At 37.9% G+C, this 19,794-nt stretch overlaps 2 protein-coding genes across 3 annotated transcripts; both read right to left on the bottom strand.

Moving 5' to 3' along the window:
* Positions 1 to 54: 54 nt before the first annotated feature.
* Positions 55 to 4,030, bottom strand: DRS1 (DROUGHT SENSITIVE 1). Its single transcript, XM_086657466.1, has 5 exons — positions 3,770 to 4,030; positions 3,113 to 3,695; positions 1,938 to 2,344; positions 1,087 to 1,170; positions 55 to 529 (listed from the first exon to the last, which is right to left on the bottom strand). Exons 1-5 carry the CDS (start codon positions 3,892 to 3,894, stop codon positions 292 to 294), a joined length of 1,437 nt encoding a protein of 478 aa, XP_086513592.1. The 5' UTR covers positions 3,895 to 4,030; the 3' UTR covers positions 55 to 291.
* On the bottom strand, positions 3,770 to 19,551 carry LOC147556573 (RING-H2 finger protein ATL13-like). Of its 2 annotated transcripts, XM_086657465.1 has the most exons (2): positions 18,032 to 19,547; positions 3,770 to 4,030 (listed from the first exon to the last, which is right to left on the bottom strand). In XM_086657465.1, exons 1-2 carry the CDS (start codon positions 19,487 to 19,489, stop codon positions 4,004 to 4,006), a joined length of 1,485 nt encoding a protein of 494 aa, XP_086513591.1. In that variant the 5' UTR covers positions 19,490 to 19,547; the 3' UTR covers positions 3,770 to 4,003. The 2 variants fall into 2 exon arrangements, with proteins under 2 accessions (XP_086513591.1, XP_086513590.1); XM_086657464.1 differs by lacking the exon at positions 3,770 to 4,030 and having other exon boundaries at positions 17,901 to 19,551.
* Positions 19,552 to 19,794: the final 243 nt, after the last annotated feature.

Genomic DNA, 19,794 nt, shown 5'->3' with positions numbered 1-19,794 from the left:
CCTTTCGCTACCCCTTGCTATACCTACTTTTCAGCAAAATAAATGTCTTCAAGAGATAGAACATTCATCAATCATTCCAATAAATCAACCAGAAAGAACTTTGTTTGTTTGCTAAACTTTGCTTCTATATGGATAAGTACAAACATCTCAAAATTTACTAATTGTGCACCTTGAGAACAAAAAGTAAAGAAGTCAAAAAATACAAACGACCTCTAAATGGTCCTTTTTTTGTGGCGAAAATTTACTAGAAAAGAGAAAGGTGCACTAAGACGATAATGACATGAGTACTGGTCATGTTTCCTTGTCGGAGATCCATGTATAGACTTGACCTGATGAATGGGTGGCTCCTGCTATCGTTCCAAACTTGTAAGGGTGAGCAGCAAGTGTACATAAACCTGATGACACAAGTGGGCTCTTTAAGGTCACCTTTTTTCTGTAACTTGTAGGAATAATATCGACTCCTTTTTTCCCACCACCTAAAAGGAGATGAGAATCATCGCAGCCCCATATAGCTCTGGATCTAACACAACTGAAACAAAAGATAGAATGCATAAGAACATTGTAGTTTTATTATTATGACAGACAGTAATTATGAATCATCTTTAAATTGGTAAGTAAAAGCCATGAAAGACACTACTCATTCGGATTTTTAGATGCTACGGAATAACCAATTTTGCTTCAGAATTATAATCATAATCTACGAAGTATTGGAGTTGAAACACTATTAATCCACAAAAAATAAGCAGCCGACTGTACAAAAGATGTTCTATACTTGGAAACAGTAACAGGGTTCCAACAAGAGTGACATGGTTTAGCTGGTGTGGTCAATTTGTAAGGCAAGGATGTTTACAGCAGAAAGCAGTAGACTCCTGCGGAAAAATGCAGTAACATATAGAATAAGGCTTCATCTAAATTATTGTCGGAAAACTATCTTACTTTATCTGCCACTATATGTACACTTTACACTCCACTACTTAGACATGCATACATTAGTGAGATCAAACCCATAATATTTAAAAAAATAAAACATCCAAGTATCTCATCACAATTCACAAGCATTGAGCAGAAAAATATAGTAAGTGCTACCTGTCCGCCGTCTGATTATCATGGTCAATGACAGATACATCCACGAAATCCACTCCCTTCAATAGTACAATTTTGTTCGTACCACTGCACGACAATGTAGAAATAGCGATTTCAATAATTAAACTTTCAGCTATTTCTTTGCATTTCATATCAGGCCCCAAAATTTCATACTTCAATAGTATCACCATATCACATTCCTAGACTTGTTATTGCTTCCATGAATGCCAAAAGATAGTTTAAGTCTTGACTAGAGTGAGATTTCAGATTGTATATTTTTGTCTAAACTCAAGTGAATGGCTGATTTGGGTTGACTACGGATCCACCTGATTCAGATTATTAAGACTCATACGAGTCGGACGAGTCAGATTTGGACAATGAGAGAAACAAACACCACCTAAAATAAGTGATTGACTACGAGTGATTCTGACTAATCGAGGACTAACTAGAATTGATCTAGCGTATTAAATTAGATACAATTTACTACCTAATTTCCAGATAGTTTGTTACTTCATCAACCCCTAGGTAATCTACATGCACCGCGACTTAAAAGAATCTAAAACAATACAATTGATTTATTTGCTCCATAGCACGGAATTAGTGTACATTTATTGAATGACTCGGACACAGATTGTGGGATGAAATTGCCTCAAACCCTTACTAAATTGAATAAAACTAGTCCACTCATAAATTGGAGACTGGTGACCAGTGAAGAACTACTCAAGACTTTAAATAGTGTAATCATGGTTAGTTTATAAATGGAGGCCACAAAACCCCTAATTCCCTACCAGGCTACCACCCTGAACACATACATAACTCCCGCAGTACAAAGGGATGGAGCAATTACAACATACCTTGTGGTGGCGAGCAAGTTTCCACTAGGTGAGAAGTATGCTGAATAAACAGTGGCTCGGTGATCAACCATTTTCAAGGGTTTTACTTTGTTCCTACTAATACTTCTCAAATCCCAAATGCAAGTAGTGCCATCATTGGAACTTGTAGCCATCCAATTTGTGTTTGCTGAGCTGAAATCTATGGTATTGATTGTATCATCATGCAACATTGATGAGATAGAGGATATCCCCGCTCTCATATCGTGAACATTTATCTTACCACGAGCTTCACCAAAATACAAGGAATTTACATCATTTGGCCGTTGAGAAAGACAAGAAACGGCATCATTATTGGAATAAACCAAATCAAAGGACTCCTTTTCAATGTCCATCAAGCGAATGGTTCCGTCAAAGGAGCTGGTAGCAACCTGCAAAATAAGTAAAATGTGAAGTAACTAAAGCAAGGTTACCTGGTACGCTGATCGCTCCGGTACGAGGTACGGGTACCTATACGCGGTACGCTACCATGTGAGTATCGGGTACGCTAGGGGTATACTTCTACGGTTCGCTACTTTCAGTTCCAATATGTTTTTTACGATTTTCCTAGACAATATGACTCTTTATGATGCATTTGTAACAGATGCACCTAATTTCAGTTGTTTTTTCTCCGTAAAATTTAAAATCTAACTGGCTAATTCATCAAATTCTTGTAGTTAACTATTGAACTAGTAGAAATTATAGATTTTTTACAAAGGCGTTGGGTTCATTAAGACTAAAAATTCCGGTACGCTAATTTTTGAGTACTGGATCGCGAACCAACCCAAAAAGGGTACGGTGAATTGGGTACGCGGTACGCTAGTGGGAAGAGAGTATCTGGTAACGTTGAACTAAAGCATAAATCCACTAGGTAAATCTGAACTTCATTTCTATTTGTTCACAAGGTCTACATCACTATATGGTGATGAAACTTCAATACTTATATGTTTCTACACTTGTACTTTCCGAGCTGTTTCGTTCGTGATCAATATTAGGTGTCGATACACTATTTAGTTCCTCCTAACCATCCCCACATCCATTTCTTTTGTTTAACATAGAGGGATTCATTTCTAATGTCTAATATAGAGTTATAGAAATCTTAAGACCAAAAGAAAAATTCATATTGTCTTGCAAATACAAAATATTGGTAGTTCTAATACCTTGGACAAAGAAAATGGTTGAATTGAAATCCCAGAGATAGAACCTGTATGAGGTTTATAGAGATAAATCCCTTCTTCATCGTCTTCGTCTTTGTCTTCCTGGGTATCTACATTGTTAAGATCAATATCCCAAATTGCTAAATCCCCAATCCTGCTCCCAGCAACAACCATATTTCGAATATTACAAGGAAAAAAGTTCATATTCATTATCTTTCGCGAGACAAGTCGAACGATATTCTCTGGTTTCAAGATGTAAGACCCTAAATCAAGAAGAGTTGAATCAACCACCCCACAATTATTATCAGTATTGTTGAATTTCTCCATTTTAGTTGAACCCCTCAACTTAAAATTGGTTTTAGTAGACATGTCCTTAATTGTATCAATCAAATTCTGATGATGATGAAGAGAGCTTGTAAAACATGCATTTGTCATACTAATATGACCTAATTTTATCTGTTGAGGAGATTTTTGATCATCTGATTTGGGTTTCTGATTTTGATTACGAAGTGAGCGTCTAATTGCTGAAGGAGGGTTTTGATCGGAGTTACTTTTCTTGTTTTCTTTGGTGATTTTGGTTTCATTTCTGCAGTAAGATGGAGGAAACAATTGAAGATACTAAAACAACAACAAATTTTAGAGAGAGAGAGAGGGAAGAACCTTTGGCGTTTATATAGTTCGTTGACTCCCGATTGGATCTTGAGGGAATTCATCATCTCAGCGTTACGTTTTATGTTCTCCAGCCTTCTTCGTTCATACTCGGTTAGGGTTGCAGAGTCAGCCATTAGAGAGAGAAAGAGAGGTGAGAAATCTAGAGAGAGAGAAATACAATCTGCTGAAGAGAGAGAGAGAAAGAGAGAGAGAGAGAGAGTAGAGGGTTCTTATAGTCTTCGTTCACGCGGATGAGTTGAAAAGACCAATCTGCGCGGGGAAATGAAAAAACGAATAATTAATACGGCGGGAAATGATCGACCGCCAAATTGACCAGAAAATGTTGTACTTAAAAATGATTAATTTCATTTAGGTCCACGAATTGTGATACTTTCATTTAAATGCCCACAATAAGATGACCAGCTCTAGTAAGAAGTGGGGGTTGGAATCGTTCCGGTCGGACCGGCCGGGTTCATGTCATTCATCGGGTCGGGCGGGATTTGAAACTCTCTGTCCATTCGTGCTTTCGAATTTAATCGGACGGGTTATTTAAAAAATCCTAGTGTCCAAAACTCGTCCAAGTCTGTCAAATTTTTCGGGTTTCTCGGGTATCGGACGATCAAGTATCAGGTTTTCACCAAAGTTTCAAAATATCTCGGTAGAAATGACCAAAATATTTCTATTTCGATGTTATCGAAACTAAAACTTAATTAAGTTTCTCTTAACAATGTTGTGTCAAGGGCACTCCGCACTTGGACAACAATATATGTATACATATCTATATTATACACTTCAAATACATTAAAAATATATCTATACATATATGTTATACATGCATACGTAAATACATACAAGCAAGCATACATATAATGTGCATATGAATTATCGTATAAATGGATGACATTATTAAGCGGGTTATGTCGAGTTAAGATTATTGGGCGGGCTCGGGCGGGATGCCGGGTAGCACTTCAAAACCCGTATCTGACCCGTTGATTTCATCGGGTCGGTCGGGCTAAACCCGCCTTCGGGTTTCGAGTACCCGCGGGCTCTAACGGACTCGGGTACCCGTGATGGATTTCGAGTTTGCGGACTTTTTTCCCAACCCTAATAAGAACTCTGTTTAAGCACAAAAACCTCTCTCTCTCTGCATAACCGTTTCGTCCACAGAGATCCGAAAAATCCTTATTTTTCCAGCGAAAGGTCGAGGACCTTTCGCCGGATCCCTCTTTCATTCCAAGTTTAATTAGTTTGTTGATTTGATTACCACACTCCTATCTCTCTCTCTACTTTTCTCTTTATGACCCCTCTCTGATCTACATTAATACACCCTAGACACAGTATTCATTCACAAAACCCCCAAACAAAACAATTTCAACCTACCCATCTCTCCTATACAAAGAAGATGGATAAAAAGATGAAGATAATACCATCTCTTTTCAAGAACAAAGAAACTACTTCAACTTCTTCATGGAAATGGCCTTTCTGTATACAACCAAACACCCATTCATTTAGAGTTGATAAAAATGATATATTCAACTCACTCAACTCTGTTTATTGTGGTTGTATAGTAGAAGATGAGTCATGTTTTACTATATCAATTCTGTTTTGATTTCTTGTTTTAGTGCTCCTTGAATGCAATCTTTTTAGATCTGAAGAATTATATGTAACTTCCCGCAATTGTGGTTTCTGTCGGTTACCATCTCTTACCGGAAAAAGTGCCAAGCACAGTACGAAGACGGGTTAATGAAGTTGTGAACAGTAATTAGTAATCAAGACTCAACCGAGTCTATGCAAGCAGTAAATCGAGAAGGAAGAGAGAGATAATCGAACTAAACAAGTAGAGAAGAGATAAATGAAAATGATTTCTCTGTATTTCTTCATTGGACTGTTATACATGTATTTATAGGTTAGTATGGGATAAGATACAATCTAATACAATCTTAACAACTAAGGTTGGTTAATTGATTAAGTACATGGGGTTGTTTGTGGGCATTGACACACCCGAGTGGGCGGGTGTGTGTGTACGTTGATACTCCCCCTCAAGTTGGAGCAGAAATCGAAGTGATGCCCAACTTGCGAACTATCTTCTGAAATTGATCCGCACCCAAAGGCTTTGTAAAAATGTCAGCGAGTTGCTCAGTTGTCGGAGTGAATTGTGGCGCAATCAAGTTCTTCTTTATCTTTTCTCGAACAAGGTGGCAATCAATTTCGATGTGCTTCGTCCGTTCATGGAATACCGGATTGTCAGCAATGTGAAGGGCAGCACGATTGTCGCAGTAGACGGACATCGGATCAGAGTGATCAATGCCAAGATCTTGAAGTAAAAACTTTAACCGTTGAAGCTCACATGAAAGAGAAGCCATTGCTCTGTATTCAGCCTCAGCAGAGGATCTGGCAATGGTTGATTGTTTCTTAGACTTCCAGGATAACATGCTAGAACCTAACATAGTTAGATAGCCCGTGGTTGATTTTCGAGTGGAGGGGCATCCGACCCAATCGGAGTCACAATAACCAGACACATGAAGTGAACTGGTTGAAGAGAGAAATATGCCATGACCAAAATACCCTTTAAGATATCTGAGAACCCTGTGTTCAGCGTCAAGATGTGAAGTGTGAGGATTTTGCATAAACTGACTTAACGTGTTGACCGCATACATGATGTCCGGTCTGCTGACCATAAGGTAAATAAGGCGAACATTGAGGCGTCGATAAACTTTAGTGGTCAGGAAGAGGAGAACCTTCATCAGGACGGAGTCGAAGTTTTTGGTCCATCGGAAAGGAAGAAGGACGAGAAACGGTGAGACCAGAATCCTCAAGAATGTCTAGTGTGTAACGACGCTGACATAGAAAAATTCCTTGAGAAGATCTAGACACCTCAATGCCGAGAAAATATTGTAGATTACCAAGATCTTTTAATGAAAAAGTGGGATCCAGAAATGACTTAAGATCAGAAATTGCAGATTCATTAGTTCCAGTGATGATAATGTCATCAACATAAACTAAGACGTAGATTGAGACGGATTTATTGTTAAAGGTGAATAGGGAATAGTCGGCTAGTGATTGAGTGAATCCCCTTTGTAATAAGACCGAGGAAAACTTGGCAAACCACTGACGAGAAGCTTGCTTTAAGCCATAAAGAGATTTGTTTAATTTTCAAACACGAGTCTCCCCCTGACTGGAAAATCCAGGTGGGAGTTTCATAAATAGTTCTTCTTCAAGGTCTCCTTGAAGAAATGCATTATTGACGTCGAGTTGATGAAGAGACCATCCTCGAATTGCGGCGATTGATAGAAGTGCTCGGACGGAGACGAGTTTAGCAACTGGTGCGAAGGTATCATTATAATCAAGTCCTTCCACTTGAGTATAACCTTTGGCAACCAAACGAGCTTTGTATTGTTCAATCGAACCGTCAGATCGATGTTTGATTTTGTAAACCCATTTGCAACCAATGGGTTTCTTCCCATGAGGAAGAGGTACCAGGGACCAGGTATTATTAGATTCTAACGCAGAAATCTCTTTTGCCATAGCCTCACGCCAGTGAGGAGATGTTGGTGCACCCGAAAAGGTTGTACACCCAAGCGGAGGTATCAAGTAGTAACCGGTAAAACCGGAGTCGATCCAAGGATAGGAAGGTAGTTTGTATATCGAAGGGTCTTATTCGTCGGTTTAAGTGTTACTAGCTAACTTAGACTAAGACGAAAAGGGAACAAAGGTAAATGAGGAGTTTGACAATCGAATAACTAACAAAAGAAGAAAACAAGTAAAACAAACTAAATTATCAATGTAAACAGGCGAGGGAGATTCGAGAAAGGAGTTGAAGGAACAAGAGTAGGGAGGCAACAAATAAGTGAGAGAAGTGTCGAGGTCCGGGAATCCGTTGTGGTGGACCTACAACTATTTACGGTCCAATCGAATGTATTGATACAAACCTAGTCTCGATTCCTACGGTGGATGTTCATAAGCACTACGTATGTCCGGAGATAATACTTAGTCAAACAAACTTCCTAAACGATTAAAACCGAATCATCGAAAATGTCGTCTAGCCGCCTAACTATGTGAAGTGCATGACAAGACACATGAAATTTGGATCTAGACTACGATTGATATCGATCACTTTGCCTAATCGATTAACTATGCAAAGTACTTGATAAGACACATGAAAAACGATTGAAACAAGTAATCAAAATAAGAAAACATCAATTTATTGTCAAAACATTAAATCATCACATAGATAATCACAAATTCATCACATTTCATCTCATTAACGACACACTTGATTGAGCTAACATGGTGAATAAGTAATAAATGAAAAGAAGATGATGAGAAATCCCCCTTTTTCGAGTAGTTAAGGTTCAGCCGATCTCCCCTTAGCAAATTTCTGGATTTCCCCTTAACAGTGCATAATGGGTCTCCCCGAGCGAAAATCAGATCTCCCCTTAGCAACCAGACTCATCTTCTTCATTTAAAACCCACCACCATTAAAGCTTCACCAAGCTTTCTCTCTCTAATCACTTTTAATCAAAAACCAAATCAAACAACATGGGTAGCTAGCCAAGAGGATGGGGAGTAAAAGCCCTGAGTTTTCCGGCCAAAATAATGGCCGGAAACCTTAGAAAAATCCGGCCAAAAACAAGATCCGGCCAAAAGTGCTTCAAAACCAACCTCAAAACCACTCGATTTTCTTCACCAAGTTCCGGCCAAGCTTCCCAAGCTTCCGGCTAAGCTTTCCGAGCTGCTAGCATGAAGTTTCATGCACATCCCTTGCCGGAGCTGCTGCTGTCCCGGCCTTCTTCTTGTTGCTCCGGTCGGTTCTAGCTTTGGCCGGCAAGCTACCTTGCCGACTAAGCTAGAACCGACACCCCTTCTCTTTCCCTCTCTTTCAAGCTTCTTCTCTCTAACTTTCTTGATTAAGAACAAAGAAAAACTTCAAACCCTAGGCTCTCTCTCCCTCACTAACTTGTTGGGTTTTGTAGAAGATGATGACCAAGACCCCTTTAGACTTCTTTTTCTCACTTGTGTATACACAACCCTAGACTTAGTCAAACTCGACTAAGTCTTAGGCCATTTTCACTTGGACCAAAAAGGTGCCCATAGAATCTCTATTATTCTCTTCCTCTTTGGGCTCTTGGGTTGGGCTTCTTTCTAAAGCAAGGGAGTGCCTTCATAGAATCCTTGTTTCAAGACCGAACTTCGGCTTCTTTCCTTCACAACTTCTCCCTCCGAACTCCGAATCGACTTCCGTTTTCACCGTCGGACTCGTCATTGACTTAACTTGTTGTTTGACTTCTGATATTAACCAAAATGACCAAAATACCCCTGGTGCTCTTTTCTTCCCTTTTGCCGCATAAGATGAAAATGTGATAATTCGCTCTCTTTATTCCGAATTACACGTCAAACCCCAAATAAACTACCTAGCAATAACAACACATAAATAATTAGAAATACAACTCGAAAAGAACTAACTAATCAAAGTTAAGTGACCTAAATGTGGCTTTTTCACGCCACATCAGATGTCATGCCTTGAGAATAAGAACGGGGCTCGGTATGTGATATTACCGAAGTGAGGAAAACTCTATGTTGTGGGAAAATAGAATCTACATTTATAATGTCAATTAGAGGGTGATCAACCTCGGGATTAGGAGGTTGGATGGCAGTACAAACATAGTCTTTCAGGTGTACGGGTGGTCGGCGAGAACGAGTGGATCGAGTGTTTGTTCCTGCCGGATCGGGAGTAGTTTCCTGATGAGAGGTGCCTGCAGAATTTTCGGAACCTATGGGATTGTGTGTTTCCAAAATGGGTTCTGTGGTGGGGGTGCTCACAGAATCGGAACTAGGAGAAGGGGAATGGTCTCCTGTGGTGCCTTCAGGAACTGGCGAGACATTGGAAGGATCCATAGTGGTATCCGACCGATGCAAAAGAGATGGAGAAGATGGAGTAAAGTGAAATGACCCATTATCGGAAATGTGAATGAGTGGACGGACAAGAATCCGATCGGGTGAGGGACTATCGATAGTAGACATAGGGAATCGGTCCTCATGAAAAATGACATCACGAGATATAATGATTTTTCGTGAATGAAAAGAAAAAACTTTGTATCCTTTTTGGCCATGTGGATAGCCCAAGAAAATACCCGGAATAGAACGTGGATCAAGTTTAGTTTTTGGTGATGGATGTCGAGCAAAACATAAACAACCAAAAACTCGAAGGTGAGTAAAGGTTGAAGGGGATCTGAGGAGTTTCTCGTGAGGTGATAGCCCATCGAGTAATGGTGTAGGTAATTTATTAATAATATATACGGCCGTTAGTATGCATTCGGCCCAAAAATCAAGTGGGAGATTAGCTTGTAAGCGTAGGGAACGGGCAACCTCCAAAATATGTCGATGTTTCCTTTCGACAACCCCGTTTTGTTGGGGGGGTGTAAGGACATGATCTTTGATGGATGATACCGTTTTCGTGAAGCCAAACTTGAATGTCACGATTTAGGAATTCCGTTCCATTGTCGGAACGAATTGTTTGTATTTGAGGAAAAGGAATACCTCCATGGCCGGTATTGACAGTAGTGATGAGAGAACCAAATTGAGTCTTAATGTAATTTAAAAAATTCTTAAGGTAATTCTTAATATCCGATTTGGAAGAAAGAACAAATACCCAAGTGCATCTAGAAAAGTCATCAACGATGGTGAGAAAAAAACGACTTCCGGAAAGAGAAGGAAGAGAAAAAGGACCCCATAGGTTTACATGAATAAGTTCAAATGGTTTAGAAGAAGTAGACGTACTAATAGGGAACGGTAATCTAGTTTGCTTTGATAAAGGACAGATATTGCAAGAATGTTTATTCAATGAATTAAACGGAGTACACGGAATTTTATTCACTAAATAACTTAAAACGTGAAAGACTCAAATGTCCTAGGCGACAATGCCATAGGTCCGAAACATTATTGCAATTAAAAAAAGAAGAAAGCAAAACTCTAGGTTCCGTACGAAGAAAATATAAGCCGTCTCTTGGATCACCATGTCCAATCTTCTTTCCCATTACTCGGTCCTGAAAGGTACATGAGAAAGAATTAAAGGTTACTTCACAATCAAGTGATTTAGATATTTCGGAAACGGAGATTAAATGAAATTTAAAACATGGAATATGTAAAACATGTTGTAAAGAGAGTGATCTTGAAAAAGAGACGGAACCAATGTGAGATACACGAACGCGACTATCGTCGGGTAATCGGACGAAAAAATTAGGTGAAGCGACATAATAAATGGAGAATAATGATAAGTCCGAACATATGTGTCGGGAGACACCTGAGTCAATAACCCAGGGGGTGTCGTTAAATTTACCTGTGAGGTTCACGAGTGCGTCAGAAGTAGAAGGCCAGGGTGAAGTTTGTGTATTCTGGACCGGCGGGGTGCCTGTAGAGACCCGTGGCTGTTGGGACAGGAGATTACATAAGTTCACATATTGTTCTTGAGACATAGATGTGGCTAAGGGCACCTCTTTGTTAAGTGGAATTGATTGGACAGCAGCAACAGTAGTATGTTGTCGAGGACGAGGTGGGTACCCATGGAGCGTATAACAAGTTGAGATTAAATGACCATGCATACGACAATTATCACAAAACGGACGTGGACGTTTGAGACGTTGTTTCTCTGTGTTCTCGGCTTTGTCCGATCGATTAAGAAATCCATGATTTGGTTTATGAACCGCAAGTGCAGCACCTTCCGGAGTGATAACGGAGTCATTCATGATGTGTTGTTGAACCTCCTCTTGCTTGACTTCGAATGGAAAAGAAACGATCGTGTAAACCTTGGAGAAATTCCATGGCACGATCTTGATTCAAACGATCCATCATTGTTTTGCCATGACCACACATACATGGTTCAAAAGCAATGAGTGACTGGAGTTCATCCTGAAGAGACTTCAAACGTGTGAAATATGCGGAAACGCCGGATCCATCTTGTCTTAGAGATGTAATAGCACGTTTGAGTTGGAAAAGCTTTGGAGCATTGGTTTGATAAAACCGTTCATGTAAGTTTTGCCATATTTCTGCAGCGTTGTCATCGTAAAGAATCGATTGACGGATGTCCGGTTCTACGGAGTTCAATAGCCAACTAGTAACGAGATCGTTACAACGATTCCATGAATGGAGATCGTTTGGAGAGGTTGGACGTGGGAAAGAACCATCGACAAAAGCAAACTTGTCTTTGGCACGTAAAGCCATCTTCATGGCACGAGACCATGAAGGATAATTATCTCCCGATAGAAGGGGTGTGATCAAGATCGTTGTTGGCGATTCCGAATGGTGAACATCGAACAAGGGAGATAATTGAGCACCATTGGTAGGGATAGAACCCGAGAGATTAGCTGAGGAAGCCATTAGTACTAAAAAAAATCGAATATGCTCTAATACCATATGAAGTTGTGAACAATAATTAGTAATCAAGACTCAACCGAGTCTATGCAAGCAGTAAATCGAGAAGGAAGAGAGAGATAATCGAACTAAACAAGTAGAGAAGAGATCAATGAAAATGATTTCTCTGTATTTCTTCATTGGACTGTTATACATGTATTTATAGGTTAGTATGGGATAAGATACAATCTAATACAATCTTAACAACTAAGGTTGGTTAATTGACTAAGTACATGGGGTTGTTTGTGGGCATTGACACACCCGAGTGGGCGGGTGTGTGTGTATACCTGTGTATACGTTGATAGTTACAATCTTTACATCGATCTAGATTACTCCTTCATTGTTCAGGATTAAGATGTAATCGGGTTTCGTATTGGTGAAATTACTAACCATGTGAAGGAATTAGAGGTGTTCGTTGTGGTTGGCCATGGTTTTTATTGGTGATGAATTTGCCTGAATCTTCACAAATAGATAAGATTTTTGTGTTATATGGAGGTCGGGAATGTGATTTGGTGGAACACTGAGAAGATTTTCGAACTTTCCTCATGGTTAATAATGGTGTCCAAGGTTACTGTAAGTTCATGTGATGAGTAATGGTCATGTTGATAATCATCAATGTGTTGTGATAATTTGGACGGGTTTGAAGAGGAACGTGGCTCACACTATTTGCCTCCTCACTATATTTTATACAATTAAGTTGACGGTTCTTCAGTGGCGGCGACGACTTCTTGATTTTGGCAGGACATCACAGAAGTTGGATCGGAATCAAAGATCGACCCAGTAAGTGATGCGGAGAAAGGGAGAAGAAAGAGTTACTAGTTTTATATTTACTTAGTACAATAAAGGTTATGTTTCTTTGTTGGTCTATAGGGCCTGTTTTGTTGGTCTTTAGGACCTTTTGTTATTTTCATTTTTATTCAGGACCGAGTGTTTTGATCATAGACCACTATTGGGAGTTTCTTCATCAACTTACAACTCTCCCTACCGATGTACCGGAATCAGAGGCGCTAACCGGAGATGTGCACGCCAAGGTTGACGGCGGGAAGAGAAGAAGGTGTAAGAAGCATCAGTTATAAAACTACCCTTAGATGGTTAGTGGCGGTTGCACCAAAAGTAGCCCACAGTTAGATCAGGCAGCTCCAGAGGCATGAAGTTTGATTTCCAAAAAAAAAATAAAAAAATAATAAAAACTCTGTTTTGGTCTCGGAATAGTAGAAGCCGAAAGGGAGGTTTATATAAGTCAGTTCGGTACCTTGAATTCCACTCTATCTAGATGCAAGAGAAAAGGTGGGTCCAAGTTAACTTTGCAACCCGAGGCATGCTTTGGTTAGAGACGCAAAGTATAGAGATCAACTATAGTAAGAACATGTCCAACCCCAACCGACTGAGACCGAAATCAAATTTTCGCCCTCAGTCGGGAGGCCCACCCGACCACTTCAGCCAGCCCTTACTTTTAGGGTCGGCTGAAGTCCCCAACATGACCGTTGGAGACATCCCAACGATCATGTTGGGGATTACACCCCGCCGTTGGATAGATCTGGTTGTTAAATCACATCCAACAGTCCGATTTTTTTTCTTTTTAAAAAGAAAAAAAATATTATTCTTAAATCTATTTAGTTTTTGTTTTTTCAAATCTAATATGTTTTTTGTTTTTGATTTTTTAAAATCTAATTAGTTTTTTTAAAAATATAATTTAGCTTTTTTTTTCAAATCTAATTAGTTTTTGTCTTAATATATAAAAAATAGTTCAAACACTTTTCGCACACCCACGAAACTCACACACGTTTTCCACATGCACAAATTTTCGGCCTCAAGAGAGGTTGGTGAAAAATTTGAGTGAAAAAGTGATGTTTTCGGCCTAAGACAGACTGGGGTTAGAGTTGCTATAAGCTCAGGCTCCTCGAACTCAAATCAGCTTGAAGAGAACAACACTGAAATGGCAGGTCAGACGGAGCCATAAAATCACTTTCCAACATGAACTGTTATTTGTTAAATATCAGTGTTAGAAGATACACACTCAACATATATTACAAGCATAATAGGTTTTCCCTTAAAAGCGATCGAAAATCATCTTCAATACTTACACTTTTGAGTTATTTCCTTAAACTAAAAAGTATCCTACTGATTTGGGCGTCGAAGTGTCTTCCTCTATCTTTGCAGGTCATTCTCCTATGTAAGATCCAAACAAATAAGCAATCCCCCAGTGAGATAGAAAGGATCATCGTCCAACTTAATGTCCACAAAAACCACTTTGCAACATCATTAATTACCAAATTTTACTTGAAGATCTATCTAATAATAACCACAATATAAATGTAAAGGGCCATGTAACAAACTTTAAGTCCCCTTTTCTTCTGTCGACTTTTCAATTTTTTTATCAGAGAAATTATCAAATCTCTTTATTTTCTCCACCTTTTTTCTCTTTTGTACGTAACTTCATTCTCATGTTTTTTTAAAATCTGTAGAATCCCTCTTTTATTGTTCTCGCTTCTGCTATTCTCTTCCCTATCTCTTTTGTTCCTTTTGTTTCTTTCTTCGTCCTCTTCGCTTAGGTTCACGACAAAGTGTTTTTTGGCCAACAAAAGACAAACCGTGAAAGAAATTGTTAGATGGAGAAGAGAGATCAGACGAAAACAGTGACGAGGATGGTGACTCGAGATTATCAACAATTACCAAATAAAAAGTTACATTTTGGAATTTTTGAGGTTGGTTATTTTCCGTTCATTAAGAAGCTCGTTGACATACCTGGGTACAAAGAGAGCATTAATATCAAGTGCAACTAAATAGTGTCAACAACTGCTTGACGAGTTGGTTGTGAATTCACTTCAAAAATCTTGACGTCACAACCTCACAGGTTCGATTCACAGTGAAAGTGGAATCGGTCATTTATTGACTTGTGTTAAAAGGTATAAATAACCTAAAGATAGGAATTTACTTTCATGCCCGTACGATGGTCTTAAAGGTTTCTATAGGGTCTTTAAGGCCTATGATGTGTTTAGTGATTGTAGTTGTCAGGTCTTAGCCCTGCAAATACGAAGGAGTCAAGGAGCATGAACTTCAATAGTTTGTACTTTGAAAGTAATTCCGAATTGAGTTATTTCCATTTGCCTCTCAATGATTTCGTTTTAAAAGTTTTCATCCATTGATTGATAATTTTTGGGTTATTTCCCAAATGACCCCCAACTTTGTGACCAACTTCCTGCATAACCCCCTAGATTAGCAAAAAAACCCATATGACCCCCTTTTTTCGTTATCTTTAATTGTCCGTTACTCTCACTCCTCCACCTCATTTCCTCTCTCTGCCAAGTCACCTAAAACGCCACATCATCATCTTCTCCGGCAAGGTCGCCGACCGACCAATTTTCCGGCCGACTACTTTTTTTTTATTTTCTCTCTCCTCTCTTTCTCTCTTTAAAAAAAATATTTCTCACCTTTCTTTCTCTCTCTAGATCTGGTTCTTGACGAACCAGATCTGACCTTGAAGAAGGTCCGAAATAGACCTTGAAGAAGGTCTGCAACAGACCTTCTTCAAGGTCAGATCTGGTTCATCAAAAACCAGATCTAGAGAGAGAAAGAAAGGTGAGAAAAGAAAGAAATTTTCTTTTAGCGAGAGAAAGAGAGGAGAGAGAAAAAAACTTTTTTAAAAGTTTGAAGGTCGCTGGCCGGAAATTTAGCCAGCCGACGACCTTGTCGGAGAAGACGATGAGGTGACGAGACGATGAGGTGGCAGAGAGAGGCGATGAGATGGAGGAGAGATAAATGATGACTGGTTAACGGAAAGTTAACGGTAACTGAAAAAGGGGGCCATATGAGAATTATTGATAAAGTAGGGGGCTAGGCAAGAAGCTGGTCAAAAAGTTGGGGCCATTTGGGAAATAACCCATAATTTTTTATATTTCTGAAAACACCCTTATTTAATTTATTTATTCTTTAACGATATTTTTCTTCTTCTCTTTATTTTTTTTCATCATTAATATCTTTTTCTTTTTCCTTCCACTAAATTTTTTCCACAAAATGTTTAAGAAGATTTGATTTGATTTACTCTCTCATCCATCATCATTTTTCTTTGAGGGATTTAGCAATACCCCCTTACCAATAATGTCCAATTAGCAGTACCCCTTTTTAATTGGATATTAGTGAAATCCTCTTTTTTTCACTTAAAAATACGGAAATACCTTTATTATTATTGTTTTGCTAACTTTTTTCTTCGATCTCTTTTATACTCTTCCGACGAATCTTCATTTCTCATACCTATTTTGTTTTTCTCTTAACCATTTTTTCTACTTTACCAACAACATTTATTGAAAATTTAAAATTAATAAATCACAACAATTCGCAATAAAAATCGTAAAATTCTAAGAAAAAAATTTGACTTCTCAATTATTATTATTTTTATGTTAAAATTGATGTTCCCAAGTGTAACCAATTCGAAGAAAACCTCTCGATATATGTTGTTCTTTCTATTAATTATAGCTCGTATACATTCAAATAATACAAATGCAAATTAAAATCATAAACTAAAATGAAAATTAAAAAGTTAGAAGAGAAATTATTAATAGAACTTAAACTTAGAAATAAAAAAACCATGGACAGATCGAAGTTAGAGTGTTATGTCAGCTATATACTTACATATTAGTAGAAAAGAATCATGGGTATACCGAAGTTAGAATGTTACGTCGGCCATAACGATATGAGGCGGAAGAAAAGAAATATAATTAGTGTAGGGCTATTTTCGTACTTTTAAGAACAAAAAAGTGGTTTCACAGATATTCAATTAAAGAAGGGGTATCGCTAATTGGACATTAGACGTGAGGGGGTATCACTAAATTCCCTTTTTTCTTTTTTTGACATTTGTCCCCTATTTGAACTCGATCTCTTTATTATTTGTAAATACTTTCCTCTAGAAACTCGTACGTTTTTGTAAATGTTTATCTCGTCTTCTCGTATTTATCTTCTTTTTCCACTATTCATTTTTCCAAACTATCAACTCAGAAAAGGTTTATTAACATATTTAAACAACTAGCAGCAGGAGTGTTAGTCTCGAAATTCCTAGACAAAGAAGTCATGGATTTGGGATTCCAAATTAAGACTTCTTCGTTAGGTATTTTAAATCTTTGAAGAAGAAGCCTAAGATCTGGGGTCTAAATCACTGATTTCTTCACCAGAGATTTGGGTAACTCAAGTGTATTTGCTATCTTTAATGAGGATTTCGTCTTCCAAATCCTTGACCGAAAAGTTCGAGATTTGTAATTCCATATTCCAAACTTCTTCACAGATTTTTTTTAGTTGGCTTTAGATAATAAAAAAAAAAAAACTCTTCTTTGTTATTGAATATGAAAGATGGAGAAGAAGATCAGGAGATAAAATAAATACAAGTGATAGAGAAAGGTGAAGACGAGAGAATCCATGAAGAGAAATAAGAAAGGAGAGTAAAAATATTTCTAATAATAATTGTTGAAGAAGGTGAAGAGAGCAGCTAGGAGAGGATCATGAAGAGATGAAATATAATTAATTACAAGGGTAAAACTGGAAAACAAAACTAACTCTATTAGAACTTAGACGGAGAAAAGGGAACAAAGGGCCAATTGGGCATTTTGTGAAAGATAGGGGCCACAGAGGAAACTAGTCACAAATCAACCACTCTCATTCTCTCTCTCTGAAGAGTACTCTTATGCATCTTCCTTGAACATATTTAATAGAGAGATTGATGAACTAGAGATTTTAAGGATCTCTCTATCTCAAACTGTTTCACTGTTCTATTGAGTATTGAGTTGGCAGCAAAATTTAGGAATCTAAAAGCAATTTGTAATTTAATGAAAAATGAATTAAAATTCAAACATTTGGAGAGAAAGATGAGTGAACAACCTTGTTTTGTCTTCCAACAATCCAAAACAATGTTTTTCTTGCAAAAGACGGCGTACTAGCTTGCGAATCTAAGCTATTTATGCTTCCAACTTCATCAAGATCCAATTCACTCACACAATGACCCCATTTTTCCATATCCGTATCCGAAGTAGTCTTGTTGCTGTTATTATTTTGCTTGTTCTTCGAATCATCCGAAGTATTACTAGATCGATTCAATGGAATAGGAAACGAATACGCTCTTCTCAATAAATCGTTGTCGACCGATACCTGTTTATCTTTCTTTGATCTAAGCCAAATCTTTGAAATAGAAAAACTCTCATTCTTGTTCCTTCTAACTGAATTTTCAGTTATTATAGTGTTCTTCAAATTAGGTTCAAATTCTTTAAATCTCTCTATACTTGAATGACCATCACATTCAGACATGGCAGATCTATGACCAGATTTTAGTGGCCCCTTATTTGTTTGTTTTCTAGGTCTAATCCTTACCTGCAAAGATGAACTCTCATCCACAATATACTCATAAGATCCCATCGAGAAACACCTTCGAGAATCCAATCTACTACTTCTACTAATGCGTTCGCCTTCTCCACCATTTACAACATCTAAATTTCTGAACTTCCCAAGCTTAATAGTAACAACTTTTTCATCGAAACCAGTCAAACCCACCTCCGTAACGATGTCTTCTTTAATGGGTATCTCACAAATTTTCTCATTAATATTGTTAGAAGAAGATCTCAAGTCATCTTCTACTTGAATACCCACATGGGTATTATGTGTTCTTTCTGCATTTGAATTTGCTCCATGAATAGAACTAACAATAGCATCTCTATCTGAATTTCTATCTATAGAACTCTCACCACCAGATTCAAGAACAAAAACAAAAGGAGAAGAGCTATTATTTTGAGAGAAATCGAAATCGGAAAGTAAATTTCCTCTACAAATAGGACAAGTTGAGTGAGATAAAAGCCATGTATCAATGCATTCAAGATGAAAAGCATGACTACATTTTGGAAGCAATCTAAGTTTATCATCATCTTCAAATTCACAAAGACAAACAGCACAATCAAATGGTTTCTTTAATCCCATTATAGAATTATAAAAGAAAACAGGAAGAGTATCTATATAAGATTGATCAACTCCTGAATCATGAAGATGAAATAGTTGTTGAAGTTGTCCTTGTAAGATAGTAACATCATCTAAATCTTCATGATTTCTAATTCTGGGTCTAAATAGAAATCTAACAAGAAGATGAAGCAAACCAGAGATGAAAAATATAACAGCAAGAATTATGATTATAAGCAAAATACTTGGGCTCATCTTATTACTTATACCAAAGCAAGTATCAGACTGAGGAGTAGAAGAAGGTGGAGTTTGAGAAGATGAGTGAGAAACAAAAACTAGTTGTTGGTTTAGAGAGAGAAAGCTCTCAACTTTTGTTTGAGAAAAAACCCATTTCATTTTTCTAAAAGATAGACTCACCAAGATTCAAGCTTTCTATAGATCTGATTGGTTCATCACTTTCTATCAAGAAACCACCCCCAAAACCCATATTTGCTTCTATTTTAAAAAAGGAAAATGCTAAAGTTACAAAAGATTTTGACAAAAGATAGTTCCCAGCTGATTTAGCGGTTGTGGTTTGAAACTTTGACCAAATCTAGATCGTTGAGAGATGAATATCACAACCGCCACATCAGCTGAGAACTTTCGTTTGTCAAAATCTTTGGTAACTCTAGCATCTCCCTTTAAAAAAATAGGAATTTTTC

This window comes from Eschscholzia californica, unplaced genomic scaffold, assembly GCF_041429995.1.
Source record: "Eschscholzia californica isolate CP2 unplaced genomic scaffold, dmEscCali1.0.p SCAF_2, whole genome shotgun sequence".
NCBI lineage: Eukaryota > Viridiplantae > Streptophyta > Magnoliopsida > Ranunculales > Papaveraceae > Eschscholzia > Eschscholzia californica.
Note: the sequence above shows the minus strand (reverse complement) of the source record. Positions and strands in the feature narration are given on the sequence as shown.